Source organism: Mesoplodon bidens (genome assembly GCF_964165515.1).
Source record: "Mesoplodon bidens genome assembly, chromosome: 4".
In the NCBI taxonomy this organism is placed as follows: domain Eukaryota; kingdom Metazoa; phylum Chordata; class Mammalia; order Artiodactyla; family Ziphiidae; genus Mesoplodon; species Mesoplodon bidens.
The window spans coordinates 30,213,176-30,227,539 of NC_138160.1; the positions used below are offsets into that span (position 1 = coordinate 30,213,176).

At 39.1% G+C, this 14,364-nt stretch overlaps 1 protein-coding gene across 1 annotated transcript in view; it reads left to right on the forward strand.

The window, feature by feature from the left end:
* Nucleotides 1-14,364, forward strand: part of SPEF2 (sperm flagellar 2) — a gene marked incomplete at its 5' end in the record, with an annotated part of 165,638 nt that overhangs the window by 67,572 nt on the left and 83,702 nt on the right. The window contains 4 exons of the mRNA XM_081232588.1: nt 1,993-2,249; nt 8,756-8,864; nt 9,890-10,047; nt 13,544-13,708. Of these exons, the coding sequence (XP_081088714.1) occupies nt 1,993-2,249; nt 8,756-8,864; nt 9,890-10,047; nt 13,544-13,708 (689 nt within the window). The remainder of the gene's footprint in view (nt 1-1,992; nt 2,250-8,755; nt 8,865-9,889; nt 10,048-13,543; nt 13,709-14,364) is intronic.

Sequence of the window (14,364 nt, forward strand, 5' to 3'; positions counted from 1 at the left end):
AATCAACAAGGCTCCTGTTGCAGGGTGTTGCAGAGCTTCGAGTGAGTGAGGGCTTTGGGGTAGCTCTGCTGCCTAAGAAACGTTAAGACCGAGAGATGTGAGAACAGGAGGTTTTGGAGAAGTTTTGCCAGGCATCTGGAATGGACTTCCTCTTTAGAGTTTTCTCAAGAGACCTCATTAAAGATTTAAGTTGCCTCTCAGTTGTGATGTATCTTGGACTGATTACTCTTTGAATGCAACACTGAAGAAACTGGGCCACAGTGATGCTATTCTCAAAGCTGGAAGGGATCTCATTCTAATAGTTGCAACATTTTTCAGTACTGGAATAAGCCATGGGAGTCCTTGTTCAAAGAAAATTGTATATGAAAAGCATCAGCTATAAAGCGGAACTTAGCTGTGGTTTCACTGAAGTTGGAGTGTCTACACCCCATCTCCTGAACTCCACTAACCTCCCACCACCACCACCACTACCGTCATCCCCTCTGCCCCTGAGGCACCGTTAGAGAACTGTCATCAGTTTGACATCCTTTCATTTAGTCCAAATGCGTCCTTTTTCAGTGAGGAAAGGAAGGCACGTGGCAGCTCAGTTAGGCAATCCAGTCACGTATCTGGTTAGTGGCGTAGCCAGAGCCAAAGCCCAGGTCTCCTCACTCCCGGTTGTCTGGTGTCCTCACACTACAGCATGACAAGTGTGGCCCTGACCTTCTCCTCCCTCTGAAGTAGCTCCTGAGACTGGAGGTGAGAGAAGAGGTCCCTCAGACCTGGTAAAGTGCTCAAGAAATTTCTCTCCTCTAGCTGAGGCCAATGAATCAACAAACTCATTCTGTGCAGAATGCTTACCACACTCTGGACAAATTATAAAAGCAAAATGCAGGCTTTCCTTGCTCTTCATAGCCTAATAGGGATAATAGAAGCAGTGACCTGAAGGCAGCTTGATACTGTGGAAAGATCACTGGATTTGGGGTCACTTGCAATTTTATGACTTTGAACAAGTAATAAAACCTCTCTGAACTTTGGTTTTCCCCCTTCTTCCTTGCCACACTGATAGAAGGATCATGTACAGGCACCAAAGCAGACTCCCAAGCCTTTAGAAAGGGGTTCTAATTGTTTAAATGAGCTTTAACAGAGAAAGAAATGAAATCATAACTTTTTATCCAAAAATCTTAATCTTACAAAATTGAAGGGTTTGGGAAGAGCAAAGTTGAAGTTTTTTCCAATTTAAAGAGCTAAAATAATTCTTGGAGCACCTATTCTCTATAGAGGATGCGCACTGAGTACAAAAACCAAAGAAATGACCCATACCCTTTAGCAACTTATAATCTAACTGAGATAAAGAAGACTCACTTGAATTTTTCTTTCAAGATATATAAGAGTTAAAAATTGTGTGGTGAAGTGAATGAGGGTCCAGAGGAGTTCAGATCAGGCCGTTACGACTCCATGCTGGATTGGGTGGGGTAGGAAGAAATTTCCAGGTTGGCGATGTGAGTATCCACCATATGCTACACTCTGTGCTGGGTTCTTAAAATGTGTCATTTCAGTTCATCCTCACCAGCATCTTGTGAGGTGTGTTATGTTATCCCGCTGTATAGATGAGGAAATTGATGTTTTAAAGAGGAACAGCCTATGAACACAGCTAGGAAGTACAATTTATACTGACATAACAGGGAGGAGATTGGTGTGTTCAAAGTGAATGGTTCAACATTGTGAGAGAAGAAGTTATAGGGAAGTAAGTTGTGGCCAGTTCATTTTAAATACCATGTTATGGCTTCTAGAATAGATTTGGAGGGCAGCAGGGACCCACAGAAGGATTTTGAGCAAGGGAGTGATTGTGGTACATTAGGAAACCTAATTCTGGCTGTAAAGAAATAAAATTCATGCAGAAGGAGGTTACTGTGAAATTTAAAGAAAGATAAAGGCAAGATTCACTGTGTTATTATTTCTAAAGGACTTGTGTCTATCAAAATGTTAATGATCTGTCCTTTCCTAATTTAGTCAGATACCTATATATAAAGGCTGGGTCCTGGATGGCTTTCCAATGACATTAAACCAAGCGAAGCTTCTGGAGAAGGCACTCACAGGCTGCAGCAGAAACCTCATAGAACTGGAAGGAAAGAAATCACAAATATCCACATTGGCTGTTGACCCTACAACTTCCAGAGAAGTGCCTCTTCCCCCTTCTGCTTTTGATTTTGTCATGTTATTAGATATTTCAGATAATTCCTCACTGAATCGCATGAATGACATCATGGGTAAGCTGGACACCTTTTTAAAAATATTCTTTTCTATAATTCAGAGCTCTTTATTTTTCTTTGCCTGAAATGGTGAATATTCCCATCTACAATTATAAGTGGATAATAAAGAATCCATTTAGGCTTCCAAAGAATTGCCTAGTACAGCACAGTTGCCTCCTGGGGCTTCATCAGTGTTCAGCACTGTAGCCCAAGCCTGGAGCTCGTGGAGAATTCCATGCCAACTACAAGCATTTCATTCAACCCTTCCATCAACTTGGCAGCTCCCCTGGCTGAGAGGTGCCTTCCTTTTTGAGGCTTGCATACGTGGAGGAGCTTCTTGTAGCTATCTAGTATATCTTGGTGTGCCACCCAAATGAAGTTCATGAACCACACTGGTGCTGCAAGCAAGCATCTGGTAACATCCTTCCCTTGGACTGCATGTTAACTGAGGAGCAGGTATCAGTTGGCTGCAGTCCTTCCACACTGGGGTCAAATAGTCTTGCCAAGATTCATGGTTTATTTAACTACTTTTCATTGTTGAAATGAAAATATTACTTTATTCCACAAATTCAGTGGTTATGGCTAAAAGCACATATTCTTGAACCCTGGCTTTCCAGGTTATTAGGCATTTGACCTTGGGAAAGGTACTTCATTCTTTTAAACCTCCATTTCACATCCTATATAATAGAATGCTTCATTGTATTGTTTTGGATATTAAAGGAAAACTGTTTCTTTACTCACAACACTTCTGACACCAAAGGTGTGTGGGTTTTCCATACCACCCTGTTCTCCAGTTCTTGAAAAACACCAACTGGGGGTCCTATAATTTAGGCTAATTCTGGCACTAACTCCCCAGGGTTATCACAGGTTTTCACAGGTTAAGGGCTCAGTCGCACAAGACTTCTCCCCTCTTCAGATGCCAGTCTCAAGTAGTGGATCCCTAGGTTACCCACACTCCTGTCTGACTTGACTACAAATTGGGGGTTTCCATGACCCCTCCTCAGGTCTGATAATTTTCTATAATGACTCACAGAACTCAAGGAAACACTTTACTTACTATTACTGTTTTATTATAAAGAATGCCATAAAGGATACAAATGAGCAGCCAGATGAAGAGGCGCATAGTGCAAGGTCTGGAAGAGTCCCAGGCTCAGGAGTTTCTATCCTCATGGAGTTTCGGGGGGTGCCACACTCCTGGCACGTGGATGCATTCACCAACCCACAAGCTCTCTGAGTCCCTTCTTTAGAGTTTTTATGGGGGTTCCATTATGTAGGCATGACTGACTAAATCATTGAGCGTTGGTGATCAGTCTCTAGTCCCTTCCCCTCCTTAGAGATCAGGGGGTAGAACTGAAAGTTCTAGCCCTCGAGTCACTTGGTTTCTCAGGCAACAGGGTCCTACCATCCAAGAGTCACCTCTTTGGCATAAACTCAGATAAAGTTGAAGGGGGCATATTATGAATAAAAATAAATGCTCCTTTTACCTCTATCACTCAGGAAATTGCAAGGGTTTTCAGAGCTCTGTGTCAGGAGCCAAAGTCCAAATATATATTTCTTATTATATCACAACATCACAGGTATTAAATGAGATAAATGTTAAACATTTAGGATAGAATCTGGTACATGATACTAGGCACATAGTATCCACTAGGAAAAATAGTGGAAGACTTTGAAATGAACAAAAGATTATTGGATACCCTTTCAATAGAAGGTTGAGTACTGTCTTTTGGACCCCGAGGAGTGTCTGGTTTCAGAGGGGTCTATGCCTTTCATTGGCTTTGACTCGGCTCTTCTGTAACTATAAATTGTAGGAGACTAATAGTAATTCAAATGATTCTGGTTCATGGACATGCAAATGAATTTGATTTAATTAAGATAAAATTAATTTCTATACTTTGAAAAGATGATTCCAAATATTACATTGCTGTATACATAGTAACCAGTCTTTCATCTATTACCATCTATTTCAGCATTCCTGACTACCTGTAAATAGGTCTGTTATTCAGATTGTCATTTGTACTAGTTGTAACATCACATCTTACTGGTTCCCTCATTACTTGAAAAATTAGATGATGTCATTTTACATGTGTTTGAGTGTCTTGATTTTACCTTTTTAAAAAACTGCCCTTTAACAAATGGTAACATCATTCTTTCATTATTGCTGTTACTACTAACACAATGACATTCAGAGCTAGGAGAGACTTAGGGGATCATCTATTCCAGTGCCTTTATTTATAGGTGGAAATTTAAAGCATGAGCACTTGACTCGTCCAAGGTCACACTCTTCCTTATTTTGAGTTTGTATAATCTTGAGATCTTCCTTTCATTGTTTACTTAAATAAAATGACAAAGCCATTAGATATGACTTCAGCTGTTGAGCCCAGTAGTTTAAACTGGATGCTGTACATCAGATCTCAAAAGGGAGAATTTACTTCTCTCCATACAAGGGAGCTATGCTGACAGTAGTGATGATTCTGCTTGTTCAGCCAAATTCTCATCCCTGTTCAGGATCATCTGACAGTTGGCAAAGAATACTGCCAATCCATGGCCATCTACTGACAGAATAAGGCCCTGAACTCAAATAAGTATAACTTGCTCTCAAGATATGACAAATTATTAAGTACCCACAAAGACCTGTGAGTGAGATGGTCCCTGAAGGCTGATTATAATCCAACAAGGGCCTTAGAAGTTTTGCCTACCCTCTTGAGGATCCCTAGGAAGCATTTGTTGTGTGTTTCAAAAAATAGAAGGAAACCAATTGGCACAAATTTTTCAGGAAATCTACTCAATCCAGTGTGAGTTCTTTCAATTCCCTATCAAAATTACATGACAAATGGTTCTGGAAAATTTATCAAAGCTGATGTTAGCATCTAACTAGTTTAATTTCTTAATTCTAGACCACTTACTTATAACTAGGCTCAGAAATGCCCTTTATTCACTACGACAGGGAGAATTTTTTTTGTCAAGTTTTTTGTACATACACACATAAATAATCTTATTTATCTACCCTCAGAACTTAGTGTTAAAGCACTATTAATTTTTTTATTTTTATATGTATTTCTAATTATATATATTCTAGGTCTGAAGTGAACTGAGCCAACTACTAGATTAGGTTCTTCTAAATCACAAAAACTAGGATGAAATCATTGAGTTTATAGTTCTTACTTGTTTTGGTCAGAGCTGAGTAGGCTAAATATGTCCACAACTTTGAAAATCTATCTGCAGCTTTTATGTTCAAGTATTTTAAGTTAAGATAAAGTGTGATTCTTACATATCTTGAGATTTTTCTTTTTTAGAATATAAGATTGGAATGGTCATTGAAAGATCACTTTGCCAATTTGCTCTCCTTATCTTAAGCAAGACCCCACCTGAACTCTTTTAGACAGATGAAATTCTATCCTTCAAAAATATCTTGTTCATTCACATATTCCTTATTATTTATTGCATGCTTGCTAAATACCAGACATTGTGATTGGCACTGGTGATTCTGTAATAAAGATGAAATGGATCCTGCCTTCAAAGAATTTAGTGGAAATTGTAGCTAAGGAACCAAGGAGTTATAGTATTGAGTTGTACTTCCAACACGGCAGCCAATAGCCACAGGTGGTTATTTAAATGATTTAAAATTAATAAATTAAAAATTCAGTTCCTCAGTCACACTGACCACATTTCATATGCATACGTGACTAGTGGCTATCATATTGGACAGCACTGATGCAGAACATTTTCGTCATCTCAGAAAGATCTGTCTTATCAGATAACACTGTTATAGAGTGATGGAAGCTAAAAGGGGGCCACTAGTAAATATTTATCTAACATTTATAACATGCCAGGAACCGACAGTACAGAAATGAAGGGCAAGTCCCTGTCCTCGAGTTGTTGACAATGTAGTGGGAGAAGAAACAAAAGTAAGCTGATTATTATAATATAGTCACTTATATGCTATACTAGGTGAGCCCAGCATGGGTAGAGATTTACCAGACCAAGACAGGGAGGAAGGGCGAGGGAACTGGCAAGCAGGGTCCATCTAGAGAACAGCAAGTTGATCATTAGGACTGAGAGGCAGCAGGGTGTGGAAAAGTGACAGAAATGAGCCTGGAGGGTAGGCAGGGGCCAGCTGAAAAGTCTTGCCCCAAGTTAAAGTGTTTGAACTTTATCCTGAAGCCATGTGAGGTCACTGAATTCTATTAAAGATGAGATTTAATGCAATTCAATATGCTTTTCGTAATGGTCATTCTAGCTGCAGTGTGGAGGATGCATTGGAAGGGGAGTGAGACTGGAAGCAATGAAATGAGTGATAAAACTATCACCAACTGAAAAACAACAAAGGCATTAAGACAGCTAGGGAGGCAAGGTAAAAAGAGTCAGCTTCAGGTGCTATTTAGGGGGAAACTATAGAACTTACTGATCAGTTGGGATGGGGGCATTCATTTTGTTGTGAATGTAGTGCAGGGAGAGCAGGGCGACTTCAAGTTTCTGACTGGCACAATTTTTTGAATGATAATACCATTCACTTAGACAATATGGAAAGAAACACAAGAGTTTCTTTAGGGACATGTTGAACTTGAAGTACCTGGTACCTATGGGACTTTTAAGCTAAGATATTCAGAGCGCAGTTCTATAAATGGGTCTCGATGTCAGGAGGGAAGTGTGTACTAAAGTTAAGGGCTTAAAGGTAAAACAAATCATCTAGGAAGAGAAGTGTATTTTAAAAAACACCCAGGATGACAGCCAAGACAGCCAATGGGGAGAGCAAAGGAAGAAGTGTTTAGAAGCAGCAACTAGAGAGAAAGGAAGAAACCCAGGGAGAGTAATGTCATATAAGCCAAAGGAGGACAGATTTTCAAAATAAAGGTGTTATTCTCTCCTCCTCCCAGACCAGTGGGCTGGGGTCCTGAGGCCTGGGCTGGGGTGTGGGAGCCCAGTCATCAGCATTGCCTGCAGCATGGCCCTGCAATGCTTGGGGTCCGTGGGGAAGCCAAAAGGATGTCACCACAGGGAAGCAGCCTTCATGCAGCCAAAGCCAAGTGGCCTCAAAGACTGAACATCAGTCCTGCCAGGGCTGGGCAGAGAGGAGTGGCCCAGACTCAAAGCCAGCTGGTAGGAGACCAGGAGACCTAAGGAGAAGCTTCAGCCAGTGTGGGAGCATAAGCTTTTGTCAGAAGGGAAGAGTCGGTGGCTGCCTGGGTTTTTAGCCAGTGTCTTGGGCCATTGGTCAGCCTGAGAGGGAACAGCAGTGTTCATAATATGGGGAGAGGTACTGAGAGGCTTTGAGTGCAGGCTCTGGATGGATAACTTTAGTCACTTATAGTGACTGAAAAGAAATATGAGGGGGCTTCTAGGGCTGATAATGTTTGTTTCTTGATCTGGGTGCTGTTTTCAGTTTGGGAAGTCATTGAGCTGTATAATCATGGATGCATTCTTTTTGGCAAGTATAGTTCAAGAAATAGTTTAAAAATTAAAAAGAAGTTCAGAGCTTGGAATTAGATTGACTGGAATCAAATCCTTTCTCTGTCATTTATGAACTATGCCATTTGGGACAATTTTAGAATCACAATCCTACTTCACAAGTTTTGTTGTGAATATAAAATAATGTAATACAGTCTTCCCTCAGCATTCATAGGGGATTAATTCCAGAACCCCCTCGGATACCAAAATCCAAGGATGTTCAAGTCCCTTATATAAAATGGCGTGATATTTGCATTGAACCTATGCATATCCTCCCATATACTTTAAGTCATCTCTAGATTACTTATAATACTTAATTTCCTCTTTTTCTATCATGAATGTAAAGGGAGAACAATTGATTGCTATATCCTGTGAAGGTCCTTCATTTTCTTGAACACTATTAATTCACTCTTCAGTGTTCTCTTACATTGACTGAGTAATCTAATTCCTTTTAATCTAGTTCAAGGCTTTTTTTCCTCTTTATGATTTTCCATTTATTCTGAATTCATGAGTATTCTGGACTTTGTAACTTAATTCTGAATAGGACTCAATCAGAGAAGTTGAGATCGTTTTTGGTTTTGGTCTCTTGTCGTATACTCCTTTATGTCTCTTCTAGAAAAATAAAAAAGTTTAGAAAGAAAGATAAATCACTTTATTGTAGTGTAATATAATATCCACAAATAAGTTGCGTATTTGACTTTATGGCCACCCTCCTATTTCATTCTTAGCTTTTACAGCATGGTGTTGATTTTCTAATTGTTTCCTAATTTGTTATTCATGACAAACCATCATTTTTTATTCTCATCTCTTCATGGTCAGTCCCAAGACACTCTACCTTAAAACTACAGTTCCTCTTTAATGTTGTATTTTACCTCCTTTTCCCCAATTTCCAAGGGAAAGTTGAATTCTGATCCCCAAACTATACTTTTTCAACATTTTGTTAAACATTTTAATTCATATTGGACCAAAGGCAGAACCATGTCTATTTGACTTTCTTGTATCAGTACCTTTTAGCAGCGCTACTGCAACTTTGACTGCTTTAGCAAATTGTCTAATTAAGTAATTTCAATACATAGCTGAAGCATTTTCAAGTAAAACTCCTCATGAAGACATCAATCAACGTGTAGCTGCTAAAAACCAAGATGTGGATGAAGACCAGAATTTAAGAGATCAAATACAACATAGGTTAGTTTAAAACTCAATGTCTTGTTTCTTACCCTTTGAACAGACTGACAACTAGTCACTTTGGAATCATCAGATCTAGAAAATAAATGTATTTCTTAGCATTCAGTCTTTTACAGGTAAAACAAAACCAAGTAGCTTTGATGTTGAGTGAAATATTTATGTGTTAGCTTTTATATTCAGAGCACAAGTCATCATAGTCTGGGATGAAAAGAATTAAATCAGGCAATATTTCCCTTTATGGCTGCATGAACTTACAAGTTCATTATATGGAATCCTAATTCAGCCCTCATTCAGCAAATGCCAATGAAGATCATGGAATGTCAAAGAGCTAGGCATCAGACAATAGAGTGTAATTCTAAAACTACTTCTGTGTTACTAAAATGAAGTTATGCTTAAAAAACCTTCTTTCAATCGTATGCAATTTGCTCATTGGAAAAAAAATTAGACAAAATTAGACAATTTTTTGAAACCTTAAGAACTCTAAAAATACGAAGTGAACCAGGGAAGAGGAATTTGAGCTACATTAAGCCTGTCTACTCTTGGAAGACAAGACTGTTTCAAAAATCATTCCAAGAGTATATCTGAGTAAAGCAAATAAGTTAGAACCATCTATACTTACTCAAAGGTCTCCTAAACTTCTCTAAGGAAAAGTAGATGACCTATGTGGCCCAGGCTGTAACTACCATCAGAAGGGGGTTCAGAGTTTAGTCTGCTATGAGTATAGGTGATGTTTCCTTAGATCTTCACTTAGAGACATGAACCCACACTAAAGGTTTCCTGAAATGATAGAATTGCCAAAACTTCTTTTACTCATTCATATACCTCAAAATATATGGCTAGACAACACTAAATGATTTCTTCTTTAAAGTGGATATTATTTCATTGCCTGTAGATTTCTTAAAGTTGCTTTTTCAGATTTTTTTGGCAGCTTATTTTCTCATTACATACATCAGATAAATCATGCTTAATTTTACCCTACTATTTCAGTCAATATGTTATATTCATATAACATTTTGGTTTTGCAGAATTGTAGGCTTCTTGGACAACTGGCCTTTATTGGAACAATGGTTTACAGAGCCAGAAAACATTCTGATAAAAATTAATGCTGACATAGATAAACAGTCTTTGTGCCAAAAAGTAAAGGAAATGTTTATGACTGAAATAATGAAAAAAGAGAATAAAGGTAATTACAGTTCTTTATAATTTTGAGCTTATATAACGAAAATGTGTGGTTTTAATGAATTTAGGAGGAAGTGAAAATGCAATTGCAAATTTCTCTCTTCTCTTTGGATCATACCATCTATAAGTATCTTCTACCTCTGATTTTAGCTTTCCACTGCAAATGTTTCTAAATAAAAGATTTTTCTGTCTTCATTTTAATTTAATTTAATCAAAAGAGGTTATCTTGGGCTTCCCTGGTGGCGCAGTGGTTGGGAGTCCGCCTGTCGATGCAGGGGACGCGGGTTCGTGCCCCGGTCCGGGAGGATCCCGCGTGCCGCGGAGCGGCTGGGCCCGTGGGCCACGGCCGCTGAGCCTGCGCGTCCGGAGCCTGTGCTCCGCAACGGGAGAGGCCACAGCAGTGAGAGGCCCGCGTACCGCAAAAGAAAAAAAAAAAAAAAAAAAAAAAAAAAAAAAAAAAAGAGGTCATCTTGCTGAAAGGTTGTTTTCAGGTGAAAAAAATAGCAGAGTTAAAATTAATGATGTTATAGAGAAGTGTAAAGGTCTCGATCTGTTGACCTCAGCATTATAAGGAAACAATGAGTGAATTATCCTTTTAGGATGAAAATAGTAGACAGATTATTCCCCCCAAATCTTCTTGTGTTGGTATGAATTTACTGACTATTAACTACTTATTTATAAGCCTGCTCCTGGGTGCATCTCACCTACATTAAACCATCCCGACCTCCTTCCTCCTTCATTCAACCAATAATAATTGCCCATTAACTTTTCATAGTATTATTGGAATTTGTTATTGAAAGGAATTTTAGGCTCATACACTGCCAATGCCAGACTTCAATGGAGATTTTACCGTTGAGAGATGAATTCAGAAATAAATCTTTCCCTTTTGTTTATCAATCACCCCTGACTATATTGACAACTGCAATTTCTTGGTATAATAAAAAATGGTCAAAATTAATAATATCACAAGGATTCTAAAACTGCCTTGGTAGCATGCTGTCTCCCATCCCTAGATTTATGACCTAACTACTATAATGTATCGGTGAACTGACCCCAAAATAGTGCATAGATATAAGCCACAGTCACCTTGGGGACCCAGGAGCTCACACTTAGAAAGACAAGCATCCACATCGAAATGTTTCCTCCCCAAAAACACCCACGTGAAGCTTTCAGACAAAACAAAAATCAACCCATATATTATATAAGAGGCTTAACATGTTATTTAACACTCAGAAATTAGGCTGAGAGGAGGGAGGAAACCTCTAGGGTCTTGATTGGGAGGCAAAAGCAAACTGATTCTAGGCTGTAGCTTCAAACATCTACCAATTAGAATCAGTGTTTTTGCCAGCTATCAGACTCACTTCAACATTTTCCTAAAGATTTTACATTCTGATCATTTATTACATTAACAGACTCTACTGCCACTTATTTAAGATTTACATTCCAATCAGTTAATTATTTTTAATAAATATTTTGTCATTAAAATAATAAACATTTACCTAGCCCAGTGCTCTGTATGAAACATCTTGATTAAGCTAAAAACAAAAAATAAAAGGTTACGGTACTTCTATAAATATTCTGCTGTTTAAAAATGATCATAATATACTGTTAAGTAGGGAAAATCAGGTTATATTTAAATGGTCCCTTTTTTGTTTTTAAAAGTATGTCTCTTATTAAATATGTAAGCACAGAAAAGAGTCTGACAATTATATGCTAAGAAAAACAAAATTCAACCCAGTAAATTCAAAGCTCTAACTGGCCTTGTTCAACTATTCCTGAACTGGGCAGCATCCCATCTAACAACTAGAAGGCACTCCATGGAACAGTACAAATGGAAGGCTATTTTAGATAGGAGGGTGGGGCAGGGAAGTCATTAGCAAAAGGGGGAAAAAAGGGGGGGGGTTATTTGGGGCCAGGACATCTTCTTTTTGGAGGAAGGCAACTGCAGGGGTCTTTACCATGCAGATTGCCTCTTCTTCTTTGCGGGGGTGGGGATATGTAGAGAGGACCCACATGACAGATCACCTCATTGGTGCTGACCAGAAAATTCCAAGCTGGTTGATTAAAATTACATTTCTGAAGAAGGTAGAAACTGCAACGGAGGCAGGTAGTAAGTCTAGGTTTGGTATCATGGGCTTTATTTAGCACAAGTGATGCCATTTGGGGCCTGTGGTTTTCTCTTTAGCCATACAATCCTTGATGAGGGAGAAGGAGGACAAACAGACAACAGGAAATTTCTCTTTCTGCTTATTTGTCTAAATTGTGGGAATTTTTAAAACAATAGTTATATATCACTTTTATAATCAGAAAAAAATTTTCCGGTTTGAAAAACAAAAATCTAATAGAATGAAGCCTCCTTGCCTTGCTGAATTGAAAAGAATAATCTGAGGGCAAAGGGAGTATGGGTAAAAAAAAGCCATACATGGGTGCAGTTATTCACTGCCCCTGCTACAGGGGTAAAGTTGCGGCCGTGTCCAGGGTGGAGAAGTCAGGGAGGGTGGGGAGAGCATGCTGGGAAGGGTGAGCCAGAATCCCGAAAGGCAAAGGGTCATAACAACGATAGGAGCCTAGACCTTCAGGAACCAGCCCTGCTCCGCCCCTCAAGCCCCTCGGGCTGGCTGTCTGCTCTGCCTGGAGCACACATTCCCTGAACCTGTTCAAGTCTTTGCTCAGATGCCATCTTCTCAGCGGGTCTACCCTGCAAAGCACTCTGGTTAAATAAACTTTAAGAGCTGCCCCACAGCACTCCTGACCCCCTTTACTCTGTTCTATTTAGCTTCACAGGGCAGTGATTTTTCTCTTTTGTTTTACTTTTGTATCTCTGGCAACCACAACTGTGCCTAGCATTGTTCGTATTATTATTATTATTATAATTACTGACAGTACTAGTGTAGTTTTACCTTATTGTTATAACCCTTCCTTTTCTTCACGGCACAACTCAGATTCAATAAGTAGTTGCTGCATGAAAGAATGAAATGCTAAGACTTAGTTGTGTACTGAGCACCACTCTAAATGCTTCATATGCATTTACCCCTAGATGTCCGTGCCGCGCATTTTTTTTTCCTTCCGTGCCCTCCTGACCCTCACTTCTTTTGTCACATCGCTCTTCACCTTCTCTTTGTGCTTTTTCACCTTGTTTTTCCCCTGGAAATTTTGACATAATTTTTTTATTTTTCTATCGCAACACACCAGCTACTTCTAGATTGTTGGTTTTACACATGGCACAACAAGCTTTCCCACCTGATACACACACACACACACACACACACACAACACATCATCCCCATCAGAGGCAGGGGAAGCGGTATTTCTAACCAGGCAGAGAAGACTTCAAATCTTAGTTTTAAGGACTGAATGATTTAAAGGAGAGCCCTAAAACGTGAAGTTCACCCTAATCCAGTAAGAGCAGTTTTATATTAATTTAGGTTTATCTTAGTTCAAGTGAAATAGTAGGTGTCTGGAGCCGCTAATAAAGGTCCACTCTTATCATCCTTTTGAAGTGAAAAAGAAATTAGAAGAAAAGGAAGCTGAGGAAAAAGAAGAAGTTTCCCCAACTGAGGTTACATCACCTCTCCCCCCTCCTCCTGAACCAGAAAAAGAGAAGGAAGTCCACCCTCAGCGTGAGCGATCCAAAACTCCTGCTGCAAAAGGAAAACCAGCATCAGGTGATTGACAGAACGATTTCTAATCCTGTTTGCCAGTTTCTCATTTTCATTTTAGAAAAGAATTATAAATTATAGTACCAGTCCATTTATCTACATTCAGGCTTTGAGCAACTTCAGTCATATGAAAGCAAGCTGTCTGCTCAGATGAAGAGGAAAAGTAGTAGTCACGGCTGTCATAAAGCAGAGGTACTTCACTGTGTGGGAAGGAATGTGGAGTCCTCACACCCAGATCTACTGATTAGAATAAGACCACAGATGAGAGGAGGGAAGGTGCAGATAATACCAGAAGGAGCTTAGAGCAGATCAAGAGGACAGACGTCTGTTTGCAGAGTGATAGATTTGTGTTTATGTAAAAAGCGAGACCATCTTCAGAAAATGAGAGTTAGCACAACCTGGTGTCCACAGGAATAAGGAAACGTACCAAGAACATTCTTTAGAGACTATAATTTATATGTAACTGTCACTCTTCAGTGCTATGTGATTATAAAAGGCTAGAAACAAGCACCTGACACCTCAGTAAACTTGTATATTTATAATATATAACATACACGAATAGAGTTTGTATAGAGAATATTTTTGAGCTTAAGTTCTTTCTAGATCCTTAACCACTAAGGACCATTAAGTTAAGTGGTAGACAATATAATGACAAAAGTAAA